The 20,862-nt window shown below is 42.0% G+C and overlaps 1 protein-coding gene across 2 annotated transcripts in view; it reads left to right on the top strand.

The window, feature by feature from the left end:
- Positions 1–15,477, top strand: part of LOC144700187 (putative triglyceride lipase) — a 46,515-nt gene extending 31,038 nt beyond the window's left edge. For both annotated transcript variants that reach the window (XM_078571618.1, XM_078571619.1), the window contains 14 exons: positions 7,778–7,859; positions 8,433–8,497; positions 9,830–10,822; positions 10,949–11,011; positions 11,098–11,144; positions 11,980–12,025; positions 12,115–12,194; positions 14,018–14,134; positions 14,306–14,387; positions 14,489–14,614; positions 14,696–14,776; positions 14,910–15,035; positions 15,113–15,219; positions 15,300–15,477. In XM_078571618.1, coding sequence (XP_078427744.1) covers positions 7,778–7,859; positions 8,433–8,497; positions 9,830–10,822; positions 10,949–11,011; positions 11,098–11,144; positions 11,980–12,025; positions 12,115–12,194; positions 14,018–14,134; positions 14,306–14,387; positions 14,489–14,614; positions 14,696–14,776; positions 14,910–15,035; positions 15,113–15,172 — 1,968 coding nt within the window. In that variant the 3' untranslated portion in view covers positions 15,173–15,219; positions 15,300–15,477. The remainder of the gene's footprint in view (positions 1–7,777; positions 7,860–8,432; positions 8,498–9,829; positions 10,823–10,948; positions 11,012–11,097; positions 11,145–11,979; positions 12,026–12,114; positions 12,195–14,017; positions 14,135–14,305; positions 14,388–14,488; positions 14,615–14,695; positions 14,777–14,909; positions 15,036–15,112; positions 15,220–15,299) is intronic.
- The last annotated feature ends 5,385 nt before the right edge of the window (positions 15,478–20,862 follow it).

Genomic DNA, 20,862 nt, shown 5'->3' with positions numbered 1-20,862 from the left:
GGGAAGCCACACAGGGAACTCCGACAGTGGTAGAGGTACGACGAGGACTTCTTGCAAAATTCCCAACCTTGGTCAATGCAGAGGTCTGGTATCTCGAGAACGGGGATTTCTTCCTCTGCAGTGTCTCAATGGCAGAATATATTGCAGTGATTGGATGGGAGCAGGAAGTGGAAGGAGGCGCGCAGCTGAAGTGGCGCAAGGTCCACCAAAGAGACGGAGCGGCAAGGGGACCTGTTCATTCACATGTCATCGAAGCCAGAGGCATTCCTATGGGCTACAGGGTGGAAGCGGTATTGGAGGCTATGGTCAAACCTTTGGCCTCTCTAAAAAATATCATCTCTGACGATTTGAAGTCAGGCGACCCCAACAAAGTGCTGCTAGGGGTAGAGGGGCCCCATGCAACCACGGTCTCACCTACACTCAACTTTTTCTTGTTACAATACCCCCGCCGGCACTGCCGTCAGCGAGTACACAACCAGAGGCTGGCGCACGAGATTAGGAGGAGGAGATCGCGGAAACAAAGACGTCAACAAGAAGCTCGAAGGAAGTTGTGGCAGCCTTGAGGGGAAGCCAGCCGGATATCACAATAGAAACGAAGGAGACCCCAACAGATGGGGGAGTATGTGCCCGCATGTAGAGGCATCAACTTCAAGGGGGCTGCAACCCGATGACGGAAGGGAGGAAGGTGAATTCGTGAGATTGTTCCTGGCGTCATCTCAAAGTGATGGGTGGGCAGCTAGAGTGGAGGGAGGTCAAGCCAGTCCAGACTCTAGGCACTGCGACAAGGGAGTTGGTTACCAAGATAAGTGATATGATGGAAGGCTGACGATCGAGAAAAGCAGAATAGGCGAGGAAGGTCTCCTTTACAAACGTAGGAAGCTTGGGATCCGCCATGAAAAGAGGCTAGTAGCGTGGGTCAAAGCGGGTAAAAGTGGACGTATGATGCTAGCAGCGGAGGGCATGTCAAGGAACAACACCAAAATAGAACGAGTGATGTAGGAGTTAATAGAGACATGAGGGAAGGGTAAGGAGATCATGAACGAAACCAACAATGAGGAAGTAGAGACTGACCACCAGCATAAAGCTAGCGAAGAGGACCGTATTACTAATCCTCGGGCTAAAGAATAGCGTCAACCCTGGGTCTAAGGTTGACACCGAATGAGACAAGGGCCAAAGATAGTTCATCATGAGATGCATTTTATGGAACGTTTGAGGCCTTCGAGATTAAGGTAGACGGAGGGTGGTGGGGGGCTACCTGCGAGAAAGGGGGGCATCAGTGGTATGCTTATAAGAAACCATGTTGGAGAGCTGTGAACCAAGGGACTACAATGTAGTGGGAAGAGGCTTCCTTGAGGGGTTCCTAGCGGTAGATGCGGTTGGGCGATCTGGAGGAGTGGTGATAGCATGGAATGAAACACGGTTTTCAAAAGCGGTCAAGGGGAAGGGGAAATTTACTGTAGCAATGAAGCTAAAGCGCTTGCAAGACAATTTCGAGCTGGTTATAGCCTTGTTATATGGTCCTGTAAATGTCCAATGGCGAATTGAACTATAGAGAGAGCTCGCCGACCTTGCAAACACATTCCAGGGGTGCGCCATGTTGTTTAGTGGGGACTTTAATGTGACACTAGAAGCAAGAGATCGGCCAAATGAAGCTGGAGGAAGAGATGCCGATTCAGAAGCCTTCAGGGCCTTCATTTCGGAGTCATCACTTCAAGAAATGGGGCCCACAGACTGCATTTAAACATGGCGAAGCAGGTCGGGCCAAAACAGGATGTCGCGCTTGGACAGATTTTTATGCTCAGTTGAGCTCATGGAAAGATTCCAACTAGCAGACGTGGTGTCACTTCCGCGCCCGATTTCGGACCACACACCCATTGTATGGATTGCAAATGAGTTGATCAAGAGGCCGACATACTTCAAGGTAGACAAATCGTGGCTCCAGGAGGCTGGTTTCAAAAATAAGGTGACGGAAAAGTGGAGGTCACAGCCCATACTCAGATCAGAGACAGAAACATTAACCGCGAAAATCCACAGGCTGCGACATCATCTTGTGGAGTTCCAAAAGCGCATACATATTCAAAGAAAGAAGACTAGAAACGAGGCTTTGAGCAAAATCAAGCAACTAGATGACTTAGAGGATACACAGCGCCCGGAAGCAGAGGAAGCTCTTGATAGAAGGAAATGGAGAGGGGTGGTAGCCATGGAAGATAAGAAACTAGAGACAGTTACAGGCAGCTGTGGCTACATGCGGGAAATGCTAACAAAAGATTTTTTCATCTAGTTGCAAACGGGAGGCGCAGGTCCAACTATATTGGGAAACTTGCAGTGGGAGGCCAAGTCCATGACAGGCCACAGGCAGTGGGTCGTGCAGTCGCAGATTATTTTCGCAAGCTCTATTAGATAAGGTAGACGCAACGGATGGATGTGGTGTGGAAATGGAGCTCAGACTTTAGCACATGCACACCAAGCTGAGTTGATTCGGCCTTTTGCGGAAGAAGTCAAGGAGGCTTTTTTAGGCCTCAACAATGAAGGGGCGCCAGGCCCAGACGGCCTGCCAGTTTTCTTCTACAAAGAGTTTTGGGAGCTGGTGAAATCTGATGTGATGGCCACGCTAGACGAGTTTCGACAAGGGTCAGGTAGTATGGAAAAATTAAACAAGGCATTTTTGTTCCTACTGCCAAAGCTGATTGGTGCGGAAAGAATTGAGGACTTCAGGCCAATCACCCTGTCCAACTCCATATACTTAATCGTTGCAAAGGTTCTGGCGAACAGGCTGAGAGTGGTGATCGGGGATCTCATTGCAAACTGGGGGGTGAGACAAGGATGCCCGCTTGCACCTCTACTATTCGTGTTAGCTGTGGACACACTCGCTACATGTACGAATCTAACTTGCAAACTGTTAGAATACCAAGCAACCTAACAAACGAATATGATGATCTTCGTGGTAGAACTCCAACTCAACGAAAACACATGTATCTTTCACTTGGATCGCAACGACCGATCCTATAATATCCAGATCCTTACAAGGGAAAGAATAGACGAAGGATTAAGGAAGGAAATATTATCTCTGAACGAAGATTGGTAGAGGTGATGATCAGGGACGGCCGGATCTGCGGCCCGACGCAGGAGAATCTCCAGGAGTGTTTCTTGAAGTCAATTTTTAATGCCCATCTGGCCAGCCCTTCTTCTTTATTTATTCCAACTTTCCGCCACCATCAGAGCCGCTCATTTCCCGCCCTTTAGTTTTGAATTCACCACGTGCGGTTCACTCCACACGTGCGGTATCATTGACCTTCCTTTTCCTTGGCATGTATGTACGCAAAGGGCGCTTATCAAAAACAAGGCCTCCTAAGGGGATACCAGACACCTAGCTTACCAGAGTGGATACTGCTATAGCAGTACACGGACAACACCACCTTTTTCATAGAAGGCGGAGATGAAGAAGCAAAAAATCTTTCCATAGTACTCGACTTGTTCGGAGATTTCTCAGGTCTACAACTCAATCGAGCCAAGTTAGCGTTCGTGAGTAGTGGGCTATCTCAGGAGGAGGAGACGCAGTGCGCTGGGGCACTAGGTACACCAATTGGCAGTCTTCCTATGCGATATTCGGGCTTGGCATTGACCAATGGGAGGTTGTCGAAAGCGGACTGGCAACCGGTGATAGAGAAAGTTGAAAGACGTCTGGAAGGTTGGAAAGCCAAGGTTCTGTCTAGGGGGGTTGGTTGGTTCTACTGAAGTCAGTACTGTCAGCGATCCCCATCTTCTATCTCTCCAAAGGGTTGCTCAATTCATGGACATGCAGCAGGCCTTGCACCACATCCGACCATGTTTAGGAGCAAAGGACAGTTGGGTTTGGAATAATGCCCCCTTTTCAGTCAAAGAAGTCTATACAAGGATCCGCCAAGGGAATGAGGACCAAATGACTATATTGACGTGCCAAGCTATATGGCACCTAAAAGCCCCCCTAAATGTAAAGATCTTCGGGTGGCTATTGTACCGCAAGAGACTGGTGACTCGCGCCTTCCTGAAAGGGTTGTACCCAGAGATACCAACAATTTGTATCTTTTGCATGCAAAGAGAAGAGGAATGTGACCATCTGTTCTTTGCATGCCCTTTTGCACGATTAACTTGGGCTACTCAAACACATCTGGGAATTAATATGACATCAGCTGAGGCCTTTTGAGAATCCATGCAAATAAATGGAAATAGACGAAAAGAGGAGAGGGGCTGCGCACTAACGGTGCTCTGGGGAATATGGCTACATCGAAACGATGTGGTTTTCAGGGGGAGGCAGGCCTCACTGGACAGACTCACCCATGAAGTCGACAACCTCATTGTGGCATGGTTCCCACAAGGGGGGAATAGAGAGAGGAGTGGCTAAGCATGTATCACATGGGCTCTAGGGCCCATGTACTTCTTGGGTGGTTACTGACTCGTCGGGTGACTGCCTTTTATTTGTTTCAAAAAAAAAAAAAATATACCCCCTTGACTTGTGGGCAATTTCTATATAATTGATACCACAGACATTAGTGATGATACTGGAGACAAGAGAGCAGGTTTTACAGCCGCAGACATAGCTAAGTGATCAACACCAGGTGCTGCAAACATCAGATGAAGAAAGTCACCACGAGCTGATGATAGAAGTCCCGGGTGAGCCCGAGTCGTGATCTCTGCAAGAGAGGAGAAAAGTAGAGCTGACGGGCCAAGGGAAATGAGAAAGTGCGGCACACCAAAAGTCTAGGTGAGTAAAATGGGGGGATATCATATGATACAAAGTTGTAGTTTGCAGAAGAGGAAAGGTGGCTTTAAGGGATGAGGGTGGGAGAATGGCATTGGTGGTGGCTGAGAAGAATGGTAGACTACAGATACTGGAAGTAGGTGAGGGGGGGAAGACATGAAGGCTATTGGGTTGAGGTATGATTCAAAGGGGAAAGCCTCATGGACGGAGGAAGTTGCTGAGGAGTTTGAGAAGGAACACTCTAGAGGTCGAGTGGCCGAGGAGGCAGTGAACAATCCACTCGCATGCCGACAGGCACACGCGATGGAAAATGCCATGGGGCTGCAGAGAATGTAGATACATGGAAGGGCCCCGTCAGTTTAGTAATGAAGTGTCTCATGGAACATGTATAGACTCTGCAATGAGCAACGGATCAGAATAGGGAGGAGATACTTGTGGGAGTGGGGTGCCATGATGGCCTATTTGCAAGATAAGATAGTTCAAAGCTAAAAGGCGATTGATTGGAATTTCATGTGGCGAGGCTTCCTAGAGGGTTTCTTGTCAGTAAACGCGGTTGGTTGATCTAGGGTTTTGGTAGTGGCATGGGATAAGATGATCTTTCTGATCGAGGATTCGTGGATGGGCCGGTTTGAGGGTGTTTGTCTACAGTCCGGTCAACGCCTCGACAAGAGACATCCTATGAGAGGAGCTGACTTGAAGGGGTCTCTTACTTTCATGGAAGAAAGGGGGGCTTTGATGTGATGCTAGATATAGGGGACAGATCTCATGGAGCTGGCCGGGAGGGACTGAGTTGGCAGGCCTTTGGTCCTTAATATTGGGGACAGGGTCATAGGAAATGGGGCCTACTGATTGTATGTATCATTGGAAAAGCATGCAAGGGCCCACCATGCTTTCTGAGTATTCTTATGTTTTGTGGAATTGGAGAGATTCTTTATGGTAGATGTGTGCCCATTTCCTATACTGCTGCCAGATCCATCCCCAACAGTATGGCAAGCCCATGGTGGGCAGAGCATGTCCACATATTTCAAGATGAACATATTATGGCTGCTATAGAAGGATTTCATGGAAGCGGTGGTGTTGTGTTCATGGTCACGACCTGGACATGATGCAGCAATCATGAGGTTTTCTGTATTTGCTTCCGGAACCCAGTTAGATGCAATTGTATCTGTGTGAGTTTCGGTCTAGATGATTCATAAAGTCTATTAGAATAGAGCTGGATTGGAAACAACAATTGCTGCAATTGTGGCTGAAAGAAGGCAACACTATCACATAATTTTTCCATCTAGTTGCAAATGGGAGGTGACCAAACCAAATATTAAAGGTGCTGATGGAGAGCAAGGAACATAGTAGAGCGAAAGCACTGGGTGGAGCTCTGGGGGGCCATTTCAGGGCCTTTCTCGGAGGGGAGGGTCCTTAAGCTAATGGACTGGAAAAGGGGAAAACAGGGTGACATAAGAGGAGCAGGTTGATTTGGTGAGGCCTTTCTCCACAAAAGAGGCAAGGGAGGCCACCAAGGGGTTAAATGGGAAAAGCGCTTCCGGCCCAAACAGTTTTCCAATGTTCGTCTTCAGCAAGTTATGGGAGTTGGTAGGGAATAAGGTTATAAAAACTTTGGAAGAGATTCAGAGAAGAAAGTAAGGCTAAGAGCGAATCAATCGATGACACTTATACCTTCTACCGATATGTCAAAGGGTCATCAAAGTTGGTGAGGTGACTTTTGGCCTATATCACACTCTTATTCCATAAAATCTTATCATCACAAAAATCTCATGAAATAGGTTAAGGGGGAGGATTGGAGCTTGATATGATTTGGTGTTGGGCATATGAGCATAGGAAATCAGGACAGAAGCAAAGCCTGGGCACGACAGTCCAGCCCATTACCAGCCCGACTTAAGGTCTTCCTTGGAAGAGACTGGGGCAGGAAATCACATCCTAAGTCATTCTGCGACGTCACCATTTTCTCTCTCTCACTCGGTCATAACTCTTCCCCTGGTGCTCACAGGTCAGAGTCGTTTCCCCTTGAAGCTGCAACCATTTCATCGGCAACCCTTCGTCCTTCTTCTATTCGGGAAGGCAGATCAAAGAGCAAGACAGAATGTGGAAGGCTCCTTAATGAGGTGCACCATAATGAGATGTTGTAGGGATAGGGCTGCACCATAATGAGGTGGTTTCTCTGCATTTGTTCTAGATTTTGTTGGCCAGGGATTGATGGTAGCTATTTTCTTTCTTTCAGATGACCAGAGTGCCACTAGACATGGTCGTTCTGTTCTTTTGGTGCGAATTTGTGCGAATTGTTCGTTTTGTTCGGTTTTCCGAAAAGAACAAAAACGAATTCGAACAGAACAACGAACAGACCCGTGTTCTGTTCTTTTGTTCGCTTTGAGCAAATTTTAGTCTAATTTTGTGCGAAAGTGCGAATTTGTGCGAATGTGCGAATTTTGTTCGTTTTTGAAAAAGAAAAAGAACAGAACAAAGAACATGGGTCTGTGCGGTTCTTTTGTGCGAATTTTGTGTTCGTTTCAAACGAACAGAACAGAACGACCATGTCTAAGTGCCACCCACCGTCACTCTCTTCTAAACCAATATGCAACGAGGCTCTCCTCATCATGAAGAATGCTGTCTGTGGAGGGCGATTGAATCAAGGCCACATATCCGAAAGACTGGAAGACCAGCTTTCATTTCTACTCAAATCTGAGATCTCCGGATTCATGGTCAAATAAAAGAAATAGAAGTAAAGAATAGGAGAAGCATTCTTCAGTGGTGTCTTGAGACCAAAGTGAAATCCCAATAGGGCCTAAGGCCTGAATACCTTTGTGGAACAAGTGATTCTTTCAGGGAGATCCTATTATATCGTTCATTCCTTATAGTTTCTTGGTTCTGTCTCTTCCCCTCTATCTCCTTTTTCTCTCTTTTCTTGAATCCTCCAATTCTCCATGTTTTATTCCTTCATTTCTAGATTATCTCTAACTCTTAATCTTCCCTCAAATGGAACTCAACTTCAAAAGAACCACTTTCATTGATATTTCTGATTCTTCTCAGGTTGCTGCCTGGGATGCTAATCTTGTGGCACCTCATAAACGCCTGGGTAATGGAGGAATTGACATGCTTCCTCTCTGTAATGGTGAGAGTGAACCTTAACTTCAATCAGTGGCCTCTTTTACCAAATGATGATGATATTCATTGTTATGAAACACTTATTTTTTGTCCCACACACTTCTGGTAACTTGAAGTTTAGGTTAGCGAGGGACAAAATATTTTTGCATTTTCCATGAGTCAAAGTCTAATTCTTTGTTCCTTTTTATCTTTCTGCCTGTTTATGTCGTGATTGTGTCTAGTTAATTTTTTTCCTGAAAATGGGTTTCGTTATGGCTTGTCAATTTATCTCTAGGACTTTGCCTCATTGTTTTATTTCATCCTAACTTATGATATGTAGGTTTTCGATCTCCACGTATCACATCTGGGTTTTCGTCCTGTCGTTCTGTTCTCTGTTGACACTTTCTAACAATCCACAATGATTGGTGCTTTGAGATTATATTCCAATGGTGGTGCCGATTGAGCATGAAAATATTAAATGGTTTACATGTATAAAGTATGTTAAGGTGAATTTTAAATATGTCACTTCAGGGGCCCCTTGTCACTTCATCGTTACCCATTTGAGATTGGCCTCTGTAAATGATAAGATATTCCCTTCTAGGAAAGGTGCATGAGTTGGAGGTGGGGTTGGAAGGGATGGGAGGGGGTGGAAAGATATACCTTGAGGTAAAAAGATGCCCATATTTTTGTCATTTAATTTTCACTTTATTTTAATAAAATTAAAGAAATTTTATTTGACTCATTGCCTTTCAGCCAGAAGAAAAATGTCAGATCTTGTTGATTATCTATGCCTCATTCCAAAGTTGATCTTGTTTTATTTAACTGTTCATTATTGTAAAATTTTACTTCATTCTTTTATGTAAGTCCATCAAAATGGACTTCTAATAGCATCTCATGCTATAAAACAGTACTTCAAGAGACGGGAAAGAGAGACATTGACCAATTTGACGACACCACAACTATATACTCTGACACCCAACCTGTCTCACCCAAGACCCAACTTGTGCTCCTTCCCTTTTTTGATGCCCTAAACACACATTAACCCACTGTTTCCTCTCGTGCATCTGCCTTAGCATGTGAGGGGACCTGGTACAACTCCTGTCCCTATGCTCATTGGGAGTCAAGAGTCTCATCAAAACCTCATTCCAAAGTTGGGGTTTTACTTTATCCTTTTCTACCGGACTTTTTGAGTTTGTTTTGATTTTTTTGAAGAAATTTGTGGAATATTAAAGTTATATCAAGGTTTATCTTGTGTTGAAATATTAAGTGCTCTATGTTGTGTGTACGGGTTTTCATAATTGACTGTTGGGATGAAAATGAATCCTTCCATAGTTTTCTGTGATGACATCTGTGTCGTAAGTAGCACACTTGCTTTTAGCCATATCTTTTAACGTAGTGTAGAACTTGAAGCTTAATACATATTAACTTCCTATTGTTAAAAAAAACACAGATTAACTTCCTAGATAATAGATGTTAGTCTACTTATGTATCTTTACTTTTCCCTCTCAATGTTTTTAAATTTAAAAATGGTTTATGAGATCTAAAAGATTTTTTTGGGTCTTTACTGCATCCGGAGTTACATTTAAAAAACACATAGGCCAATGGAGAATGGTTTTTCCTATGAAGTGTCATTCTTGATCTCTATATTTCTTGAGTTCTGAACACAATTTCTCATTAAATGCGGTAGTTAAATTCTATTTTATCGAGTCACCAACTTGTCGGGTGAATGTTCTTTTTAATGTTCAAAAAGATGTATCCATTATAGAGAGGTCTGTTTATTTGCCGTTTACTGAATGGTGTTTCCTTTAAGTAGGAGTACTGTCATTTAATTAGTCGTGTCTTGCAAACCTTTAGTAGTTTTAGCCACAAAAATTTCCCCATATAGTGTTTTATGAATTTTTAATAATCTAACTCCTAGTGCCTTTCTAATCTTCTTTTAATAATGTCATCTGACGTAGATTTTATTGCATAGAGTAACAGCTGATTTCCCTTTGTCAGGTGTACTATAAAAGCTTTAGTGAAATTGATGAGCAGAAGCCATGGTGGACCATACCATTTGTCACTGATTTCTTAATGAAGAATAACTTAGGATCTGCACTGAAGATGGCTCTTGGTTCTGAGAGCATCAATGCTTCTCAGTTTGTTCAGTCTGCGTTTGGTCAGTTGAAGTCACTAAATAGTGCCTATTTTCAGAAGAATGGTTTATCTGACGGATCCAGTTCCGTTGAAGAAGTATCTGATAAAGGTGAAGGCATTGAAAGAATGTCTGTGATAAGGAAGCCAATTCATCTTGAACAAGACGCTTCATCCCCAGACTCTGTGAAGATGCTTCAAGACGACAACAGTGACAATGGAAATAATGATTTCTCAGAGTCTGACAATATTTTTTGGAGAAATATTGTTGAATCCATTGATCAAACGGTCCTTCAGAAACTTGGTTTTACTCTTCCTAGTTTTGAAGAGTGGGGTGCATTTGAATTGTTGAATAAAAAAGGTCTGGAATCGCAAAAAATTGCAGAACAAGAATATATCAGGACCGGATTGGCAAGTTCTGATAGAAAGGATGAGGAAAGTACTAATAATGCATCAATTTCCAGCCCCGAACTCCATAAGACTTCGGAAGATATCAGAAAGACCACATGGAACATCTTGGGTCAAACAGAGTCTATTTTAGGAGCTTTAATGCTATCCAATTCAGCATTTTCCCAACAAAGGAAGAACCCATCATCTATGGAAGATGCAGAGAAAAACGGTGGTAGTCCGGAACAGGAGGAAAACAATGTCTGTGATTCACTGAGTGATGAGCAACAGAGCATGCTGGATACTTCTGCTTTTGATAAGAAAGAGGAAGAAATCAAGGCATTATTCTCAACAGCTGAGAGTGCTATGGAGGCTTGGGCCATGCTTGCCAATTCATTAGGTCGCTCAAGTTTCATCAAATCAGAGTTTGAAAAAATTTGTTTCCTAGACAACATTTCCACAGATACTCAGGTGTACTGTTCATCTGTGCTTTAATTCTGACATTTATTTGGAATTTTGAGCATCACATGATGAAAAAAATTTAAGGTTAATTCCCTCACGGTCAAAAAATGCTTTCCCTTTAAATAAACTTTTTAGGTTGCTATTTGGCGTGATCAAACACGGAAAAGACTGGTCATTGCCTTCAGGGGAACTGAACAAGTATGATTAAGTCCAATTTCTTTCATGCTTTCAGATTTTGCTTCATAAGATAAATATGAATAGTTTATGCTTATTGTTTTGCACAGACAAAATGGAAGGATCTCACGACAGATCTGATGCTTGTTCCCTCTGGGTAATCATTTTTCTACTTAACACGGTTCTCTTCCATTTCTAAGCATTTCTCCAAAGAAACTTTCTTCTTCCAAAAAAGTTTCTGGTTCGAATGATTTGAGAAAATGTGTCAACAATTTAAATTTTATTTTCTTCAAAAAAAAATTCAAGTTTAACCATGGGGGGCTTTTTGCCTTTCTAAACATTTCTCTGAGTTCAAGCATAAATTGTAAAACCCTACATCATAAGGCATACACTAAAAGTTGCAAAAACAACTGGTTTCAGCTTTGGTAGAAGAATCATTTTGATTTATCTTTAGAAACTATGTCCAACATCAATCAAAATTTTTGAGAAAATTAAACTTCTTTTCATTATGTCATCTTGCACTTAGATTCGTTCATCTGATTGAGATAACTGTTAAAATAGGCATCCATTCCTAGTTGGTCTGTACACTCAAAGTCGGTGACCCTCCCGATGATATAAAATTCATACGTTTCTTAATATTTTTCTACATTTGATTTTTCATTCATCTGATTGAGAAAACTGTTAAAATAGGCATCTATTCCTAGTTGGTCCATACATTTCTTAGTATTTTTCTAGATTTGTTTTTGCATTCTTATCTTCTTAGAGACAGAAGTATGATAGTTTAGATTATTTGTGCTTTCATATTTATTTTGCTTGATGTGCAGTGCCCTGTGAAGTAGATATTGTTGGACTTGATTCAAGCCATTTGATAGTATTTGCTCTCAATACTTGGAAAGTTCTGAGTTTACGCATGTTATGTTTTCCTTTTCTCTCTAAAGGATGACTTTTCATTAGACTATCATGATATGCGTTAGATTTCTCTTACATGGCAGGCTGAACCCCGAGAGGATGGGTGGAAATTTCAAGGAAGAAGTTCAGGTACCCATAATAATTTGTCAATGAACTTGGGAAATTATTTTTCTGGTTTTTGGGTAATTTCAACCTGATACACCTATTCATATTTACAGGTTCATAGCGGATTTCTGGGTGCATATGATTCTGTCAGAAACAGAATTATGACATTGATCAAGCTCTCTGTTGGCTACCAGTAAGCCATCTTCATAATCTTCCATACAGTAGCAAACTAAGTATAGGTCTTGGAGGATTATATCTACGTTCTGACAGCAAATTGCATCAATGATTAGTAATTTTATCTACATAAATCTTCATAAAATTCTAAATAAATTTATAATTTTCTTGTCTACTGCTAATACATAAGGAAGGGGTTGAACAGAGATAATGCATTGTTTGTTAAATTTTTTCTCCCCTAAACTGAATATCTCAATTTTCCCATTTAATCTATATCCCCTTGTCTAAATTATTCATCTATTCTGAAAGACATGGACAATTTATATGTTCAGAGACATGTCCCTATTCCAAATCCAACGAATATCCTATCTTTTTCCTTATGTATATAAAAACTTCAGAACTCTTAATTCTAAGAGATTAAATGAGCCTCAACATGAAGGGATTATCCATAACCCAGATATCAATTTTTGGTTTAAACAATGGATGATTTTCACCTGGCTTATTCTTAATGATTTTTTCTGCGAACTCACCATATATTATAAGTCAAAGAGATGGATAATTATACTAAGACTCAATCATTCTGTTGGTATTGTTTTGTGCTTGTTATATAGACATGATTTAGGTCTCTGTTGGAAAGAGAAGAGGGATTGATTTTGGTTACTATTGAAAGGAAGGAATACATGCCCTTATATGGTGCTGAGAGAGAGAGTATGAGTAATTTATCCCATGTGGGACTGAGAGAAGGAACCCTTAGTGGGCTAAGGGTCTAGTGGGCCTAATAGGCCACACCACATATTTCCTAACAGTCTCCATTGAAGAGGGAAAACCTTGAAGAGAAAAATACAAAGATTCCTTGGTCGATTGGAATCAGATGAGTAAAATTAAGCAGTGTTGGTACAGGCCCAGAACATCGACTGTACATCTTCTCTGGTGATCTCACCTACTTAACCTTAGAGGGTGTATCCATAAGGATAGACATCATAAGCTTATCCAAGCCAGGATCCATACATGGAACATCTTTGTCATTAATGATGTCAACCGACGCATCCCTGACCTTAACTTTGGTTAATTGTCTTTGGAGCTTCTGATGGGGTACTCACTGCAACCATCAATGTGCTGGAGTTGGCGAGCTGGGCAAGGAAGGAAAAATGATGGATGCAGAACTTGATGGGATACTCATTGCGTCTGTTGGAGCACTCGTGGCATACCGGCCTGATGCTATTTAAGATTTAAAGTAAACCTGAACTCTGTTTAGATATCAGAAGAGGTGAGATAACACATTTTCAGGGTGCGCTCCATGCACTGAGTAAATCAGATCCACAGGTGGTGACTCTGTTCCAATCCCTAACTGAGATGGAGAAGAAATGATCAAAGCCCCAGAACTTGCAACTGATATTGGCAAACTAAACTTTGATTAAACCCAAAATGTTCCTTCTAAATTCTGCTATTTAGTATCAAGAAAGAGATAGATAGGAATAGGAGAGGCGAGAGGCTTCCATGTGGAGAAAGAGTGAACAGAAGGGGAAATAATGTCACTTGAATTGCAGTTTTGATGCTATTATTACATCCAAAAGAAAATAAGAAAAAAATCCAGAGTTTCTTCTAGAAAAACTTTTTGGAAAAAGTTGGAGTGAGATAGGAAATGGATATCAATCAAAATGCCTCTTAATCGCCATCTGCCTTTACGGTTTATTAACACTGTTAACTTACCTTCATCTTTCCCCTTATGCTCAAGTTCTGTGATTATATATATCTTTTTAACGAGTAACGGTTTTTTTTTGTATTTAGCTTATGGTGGGTTTACATTTTAACCTACAGAGTCATTTATTTCCTTGATTGTAGTGAGGACATGGACTTGGAGACCATTTCCAAATGGCGTGTATATGTGACAGGTCATAGTCTAGGCGGTGCGCTTGCTACATTACTTGCATTCGAGCTATCGTCAAGTCAAATGGCAAAGTGAGCTCCAATCTAATTTCTTAAGAAAAAGAACATTCTGATAAGTCTTCTGTGTTTTCATGAGGTTACAGTTACCATCATTAAAGATTCTTTGCGTAGAGGGCATTATGAATTACAGAGGATGTACCTTTTGCTGATAATCTAAAATCTTAATTTCCTGGTTTGCTCTAGGCGTGGTGTGATCTCGATTACCATGTACAATTTTGGATCCCCCCGAGTTGGCAATCGATGTTTCACTGAGATTTATAACCAGGTAAAGGAGCATCCATTTTTCAAGAATATGGATATGCATGCACATTTTGATTTGACTTCAAATTTCTTAACTACCAATGTGGAATTATTGAATCCAAATAGAGAGTTAGAGACAGCTGGAGGATTGTAAATCATCGAGATATCATCCCTACTGTACCCCGCCTCATGGGCTACTGCCACGTGGCACAGCCAGTGTATCTTGCTGCAGGAGATCTTGAAAATGCTTTGGTATGCATAACTTATGAAATCATATCCTTATAACATGATGAACATGAGAAATTTAGTCGCTAATTTAATTGTATCCTGCAGGTGAATTTGGAGTCCCTGGAAGACGAGTACATGGGGGACGTGATCGGAGAATCAACTCCAGATACTCTCGTCAGCAACTTGGTGAGAACATTCTCTCTCTCTCTCTCTCTCTCTCTCTCTCTCTCTCTCTTTCTCTATCTATCTATCTATTTATCTCTCTTTATCTCTCTCTATCCATCTATATATTTCTTTCTCTCAAAAGTTTACCTTACAGATACAAGGGGAGAGAGAGCTCATTGAGAAGATACTTCAGACGGAGATCAACCTGTTCAGGTCGATCAGGGATGGCACTGCCCTAATGCAGCATATGGAAGACTTCTACTATGTAACCCTCTTAGAGGTGTTCTTCGCGGCCCGTAATTTTTCCAAAATTGGTATGGAGACTTAAAATAGATTAATGAATTTAAAACTCTGCAGAGAGTGAGGTCAAACTATGCTGCATCAAAGAATCCAAAGTGGAAGGATTTGGAAGCCTGATGAAAACTTCTAGCAACATGAATCACAGACAATGACCATATTTCAAGGTAGCTTTTTCTTTGTTTCTCTCTCCCTCTCTCATCTAGAACTTTTTCAAGGGTTAAATGGTTATTCTTTTTCTCTCCAGATGTTATACAAGAAGAGGGGTTGATCACCTGGCCCTGAAGGCATCCCCTTTATCTGAACCACACTATCATTCATGTTCTACCAGTTATTCCTTAATGTCTACCTATCTTATTCCTTCATATATATAAATGCCAATAAAAAATATATCGATAATAATTTATGCTAAATTCATTTTTTTTTGTTTCAATACATAACATTAAATATTTTAGATAGATTTGTTTCAACATTGTGGGATGCATGATCATATGTCATCCGTCCAAGCCTTAGATCTGAGACCATCATATGTGATTTGCTATCTCCCAAATAGGTCTTGACTGGGGCATATGATATCCATGGTCAAACCAATTCTGAAGGAGACATGATTACCTCGATAGGACCAAGGTTCTGATCGAGTGGTTGAGTTGGGTTGGCCTGGTCTCTTTATATTTGGTCGAGTAGGGTCTACCAACCCCAAGGGCTGTGTTGGGCAGCCTGACATGACCCTTAATTGACGGGTAGTGTGAGAGCCCCCAATCTGCTTGGGTTTCTGGTAGGGGGGTTCTGCAGTGCAGGCAACATCAATATCACCGATGCAGCAGCGTAGGAGCCTGAGGGGTACCCACGAGCGAACAACTTGACGACATTATGCACGGCAATGAGGTGCCATCCAGGTGCACTCCAGGGAGCATACCACACAAACAGGGCATCTTGATATCAATCTCACAAGAACAGAAATGCAACACGCACTCTTGGTGGTGAGAGAAACCAACATTGCATTATAAGTGCACCCAGTTCGTAGGCAATGGCTTACATGGAGTTGGTGCTGGTCTTTGCGTGAAGCACAAGCTGACCAGGCAATAGTGGTTGATAACAAGCAAATAAACAGGTTAATTCTATGCGACTTACTTGTTTTATGCATTAAAATAGTTACATATGTGTTATCAAGCTTAAAATGGTTAAATATATTTTTAGAGTGAAATTCTGATTGTTTTGAATTTATTGGTAGTTTTATGGATTTTCCAACATCATATTCTTTAAGAAATTAATTTTCTGATTCAGAATATATTTTTTCAATAATTGTTAACTTATATTCATTGAGATATTAATTTTTTTAAGTCAGAATATATATTTTTATATTTTCATGACTTGGTATTTTATATGGATTAATTAATACATTTTGGTCTTAAAATTGGGCCCTGCCTCGTGTCACCATTCAATTTTTCAAAGGAAAACCAATCACATATTTTGCCAGTGATTAGCACAACTCCTAATGCCATAATGGCCAATCATTGGCTGACTTCTCATTTTTTAAGATCTGCAAGTGACGTGGACCAATAAAAAAGGCACAGATTTAAGTTGCAATTCATGTGATGCGAAGACTGGGAAAGGAAATAATAATAAAGTCAATTATGTCGTAGTTACTTGTGGCCCTAACGTGCAACACCCCCATAGGTTATAAAGTTAAATGCTATTGCCATGGCACGTGGAAATGCATAGCCTGATTGTGTAATAATTGAAAATTCTGTCTTTTCTAACACAAGTGACATGTGTATGCGTATCATTTAGTATAAAAGAAAAAGAAAAGAGAGGTGCTCTTGGAGTTGGAATCCACGAAAGACGAGGGATTCACACTGATCATGAAAGAAAGGAATATTTATGATTTTAAAATCCAATGGAAAACAAGGAAGCGATAGCGCCAAAGATGAGAAGAGAGAAAAATGGTTGACCAAGATTTATCAAACTTCAAACATTGATATTTGACGATCCCAAAAGCTGATTGAGCTGAAATGTAGAGGGCTTCTTGGTCGTCACTCCCTCTTTTTAGTCACCCCCAACCCCCAATCTATAAATTGAGGCATGGATCTTTGTAAAATTCATCCTTAAACGTGTTTCCTACATTTGAGGGTTGATTGAAAGCTAGTGAGTTTCTTAAATCCATCAAGCTTGTTTTTGGTGTATTGAGTATGTGAGAAGAGGCAACCTGATGTAATACGGTGTCAGCCCGAATCGATCGGCTCGTATTACGTCACAGGAGACAGAGAAAAGGTGCGTAATTTCAATGAAATGTATGCTGATTAAGAAAACCACGGATGAGCGCTAGAAGTCGTCCACGAAAGAGAGGAAAATCGACGTCAATCAATAGGAGATATTGATCCCAAGTTAGACTCCCAATGACCCTTAGGACCAACTAGACGTCTAAGGAATGAGGGGCGTTTTACGGCCCAAGGATGTTCAGCGTCCAGAGTCAACGTCTAACCTTCTACCACAAGAAAAGACCTTTCACTCGACGAGGTGGCTATCCTATCAACAAGACAGTGAAAATCGGCATCGGACGAGATAGCGGGAGACAAGACTGTAACAGGTAATAATACTGGGAATAGATGGAGGGGAGACGAATGGGTACCTGGTTTTGGCGATAGTCCATAGCGAAGACGCGTTCAAATCAATGTCGAGGAATGGACCGGCGGCGGGCAATGGGTCTGGACGAGCGGACGAGGAGCTGGCAGACGGCGAGAGCAGGGAGAGCAGAGCTGAGACCTCTCGCGGGCGCGTAGCGGTGGCACGCGGGCACGGGCGAGCGCGGGGTGCGGGCGCGCGGCGCGCGGACGCAGATGGGCGCGTGGGCACGGGCGACCACGTGGCATGCGGCGCGGCGGGCGAGCAGGCGCGAGCTGGCGCGCGGCGAGGCGGGCGCGCAGGCAGGCGGCGCGCTCGCGAACGCGGCTCGCAAGCGGCGGCGCGTGAGCAAGGCGCAGCGCGCGCGCGGGCGCAGACGGGCACACGGGCGCACGGGCGTGGGTGACCACGCGCGATACGCAGCGCGGCGGCGCGCGGGTTGGCGAGCGCACCAGCGGCGCGGCGCGCGCGCGCGCGCGCGGCTGGCAACGGGGTGGCGGACGCGGCGGGCAAGTGGGCTGGACGGCGTGCGGGCGGAGGTGCATGCGGCGGACGAGTGGCTGGAGGCGGAGACGACGGCGGCGGAGCGTTGGCGGGGTGGAGCTGACGGTGGCGGAGGAAATCTTGAGCCCAAGAATGGGTTTCTTGAACTGTAACTACCCAAGAAACCTTCAAGAAGATGGGTTTCTTGAACGTTCTTGGAGGCTCCCTTGGTGGGATTCTGGGTATCCCGTGGAAGGAGGGCGTTGGCGACGATTCTCGAACCTCTGGCACCTTCGGAGTGATCTTGACGAAGGACCCTTCAGATCCAGGCGGCGTCGACTTCTTGAATCTTTACTCGTTCCGGAGTGATCTCGACGAAATGATTGGACACGTCGTCATGGAGTGATCTTGACGTGACGCCGCGGGCTCTATCCACGGAGTGATCTCGACGTGGGCGAGGTTAGCGAAACCTCTCTACGCTCTACTCTCTACGATAGGTGGAGACACAAGTTGGATTTTCCTTCAACAAATGACTCAACTTTCCACTTGGGCATGCTATCCCCTTACATAGTGAGGATAGGTGCCAAGCGAACGTGGGGGGAGGACGAACCGTCGCGAGACGTGGTTCGGCCTCTCCTTACAATTGAAAAATAAAAACTGAAAATAAAGAAAAGGACAAGGACAAGGCCCAACACCGGCCCAGTCCATGAAATCCGAGAACAAAAACACAAAACAAACAAGTAAAACATAGGATGCTTACGCGGGGTACTCAAACCCTGGGTGGCGAGCATCGGCGCGAGCAGCCCGGCGAGGCTGACATCGTCCCGTCGTGGCGTCTCCTGGATGGTCCCACATCGCAACCATTTCACCGTCTTGTTTGACTATCACATTATGTTTTTACACCCTTATGCCACATCTTATCCGTTTCACACCACAATATCTTTGTCATCTCACCCTTCATCCCCCTTACATGACTAGTTCTTTTCCTTACATTGGCCTATCTATTTACTCTCGTGTCTTGCTAACGGCACTCCCTTATTGTTCTCTCTCATTCTTTGAATTATTTAATTATGACTATCTACTATCTAGTATAATTATCTTAATTTTATTAATAATTTTATAAGTTTATTAGATGCTGCAAATAGGGCGTCAAATCAAGAAAATACATCATAGTGTATCCTTTTTGAATGACATGTAGGGGCACGGTTTACCCACCAGCACTGATCTCGAGTGTAGGGGGTTGTTAGAGTGGCACAATAGAATCAACATTCCATCCACATGTTGGGGGAGACAACTAGGCAGGTTAGACACGGTGCCTTCCTGCCACTGCTGTTGTGAAAACCAAGGAGCATATTATCTAGTGTGGGCTGGCATGCATCTAGGTGTAGTCAAGTTTTTTAATTCTCTCAGCAATATACTACATTTTGTGTTCTCTAAAAGGACTGACCCCACTACATAGTATTCTAATTACGATATATTCAAAGACTTCTGTTGCACTAATGAAGGCTGCTTGATTCGCTGCACAAGTATCAGGGCTGACTTACTATTAAATTGTGAATTCAGCCCCCACAGGTTTAGCCACATGACATGTAGTGTCAGGTTGAGCAGGATCTGTCCATATTTTTTAAATTTTTCTAAAGTTATCAATCAAAGAAAATAATGTAAGGTAATAGAGGGTGATAGAGAGAGACAAGAAGAATAAGATTCTTAAATTATAGTCAAACATGTTATCAATAAAACATGATAGATTTTCACTTTTCATAGAAATTACATAGTTATTGATTTCTAGAATATTAAAATTCAATGTTCATTACATTGACCAATAAAGTTCAATTAAAATAACATCCATATATTTCTGTCTATTTAATATCATAATTATAAAAATGGACTTCAATATTCAAATATTATAATGAAGTAGTAAAGCAGTTATTTCATAAGCACATACTTTATATTTGCAGTAATTGAGTAATAGGATTCCACATACATTACTATTAACAGAAAATAATATTATGTATGTTATTACATGCATATTTGTCTGATGTGAACATGTTATACATTTTCGGAGATAGAACTTGTATTACTAAAAATATAATTTTGCATGTTTTAAGTAAATTTTGTAAATCCATGTCAGTATCACAAGAAAAGATTAACCACTATATTTGCTATTTTCACTCTCGATTGATTTATAATTGTTTCCTTGATCAAATATATTTTATACACATATTATGTATTAATTTGTTTTAGACTCTTCAAATTCAGCACTTTAAGAACCAGTTTACATAATTTAATTGAGTTTTTATAGTTTAATGTTAACTCTTATTCTAAATAAAAAAACATATTTTTTTCATACCATAGTCAAGTACTGATCTATTCCTAATTTTTCTAAAGTCGTAATAAAAACTAATACTAAATTATATCAATTTCTTAGAAGAAAAAAGTTAACTACTTAAACAAAATAACTAGATATCTAGACTTCATGAGTCTCTTGTATCAAAAGTTCAATTAAATTAAGATTCAATTTTGTCTTTTTATAATGCACTTAAATTCTCATTGCAGTTCCAACTTTCATTTGCCCCGATCCGAAGTTATGTCTCCCTCACTCTCTCACCCTCTCTGATATAGTTATTTTTCTATATCTATTTTTTTACTATATCTCTCTCTCTATCTCTATCTCTATCTCTATCTCTATCTATCTATCTATCTAT

The sequence above is a fragment of the Wolffia australiana genome, chromosome 2, assembly GCF_029677425.1.
Source record: "Wolffia australiana isolate 7733 chromosome 2, ASM2967742v1".
NCBI classification, from domain to species: Eukaryota; Viridiplantae; Streptophyta; class Magnoliopsida; order Alismatales; family Araceae; genus Wolffia; species Wolffia australiana.
Note: the sequence above shows the minus strand (reverse complement) of the source record. Positions and strands in the feature narration are given on the sequence as shown.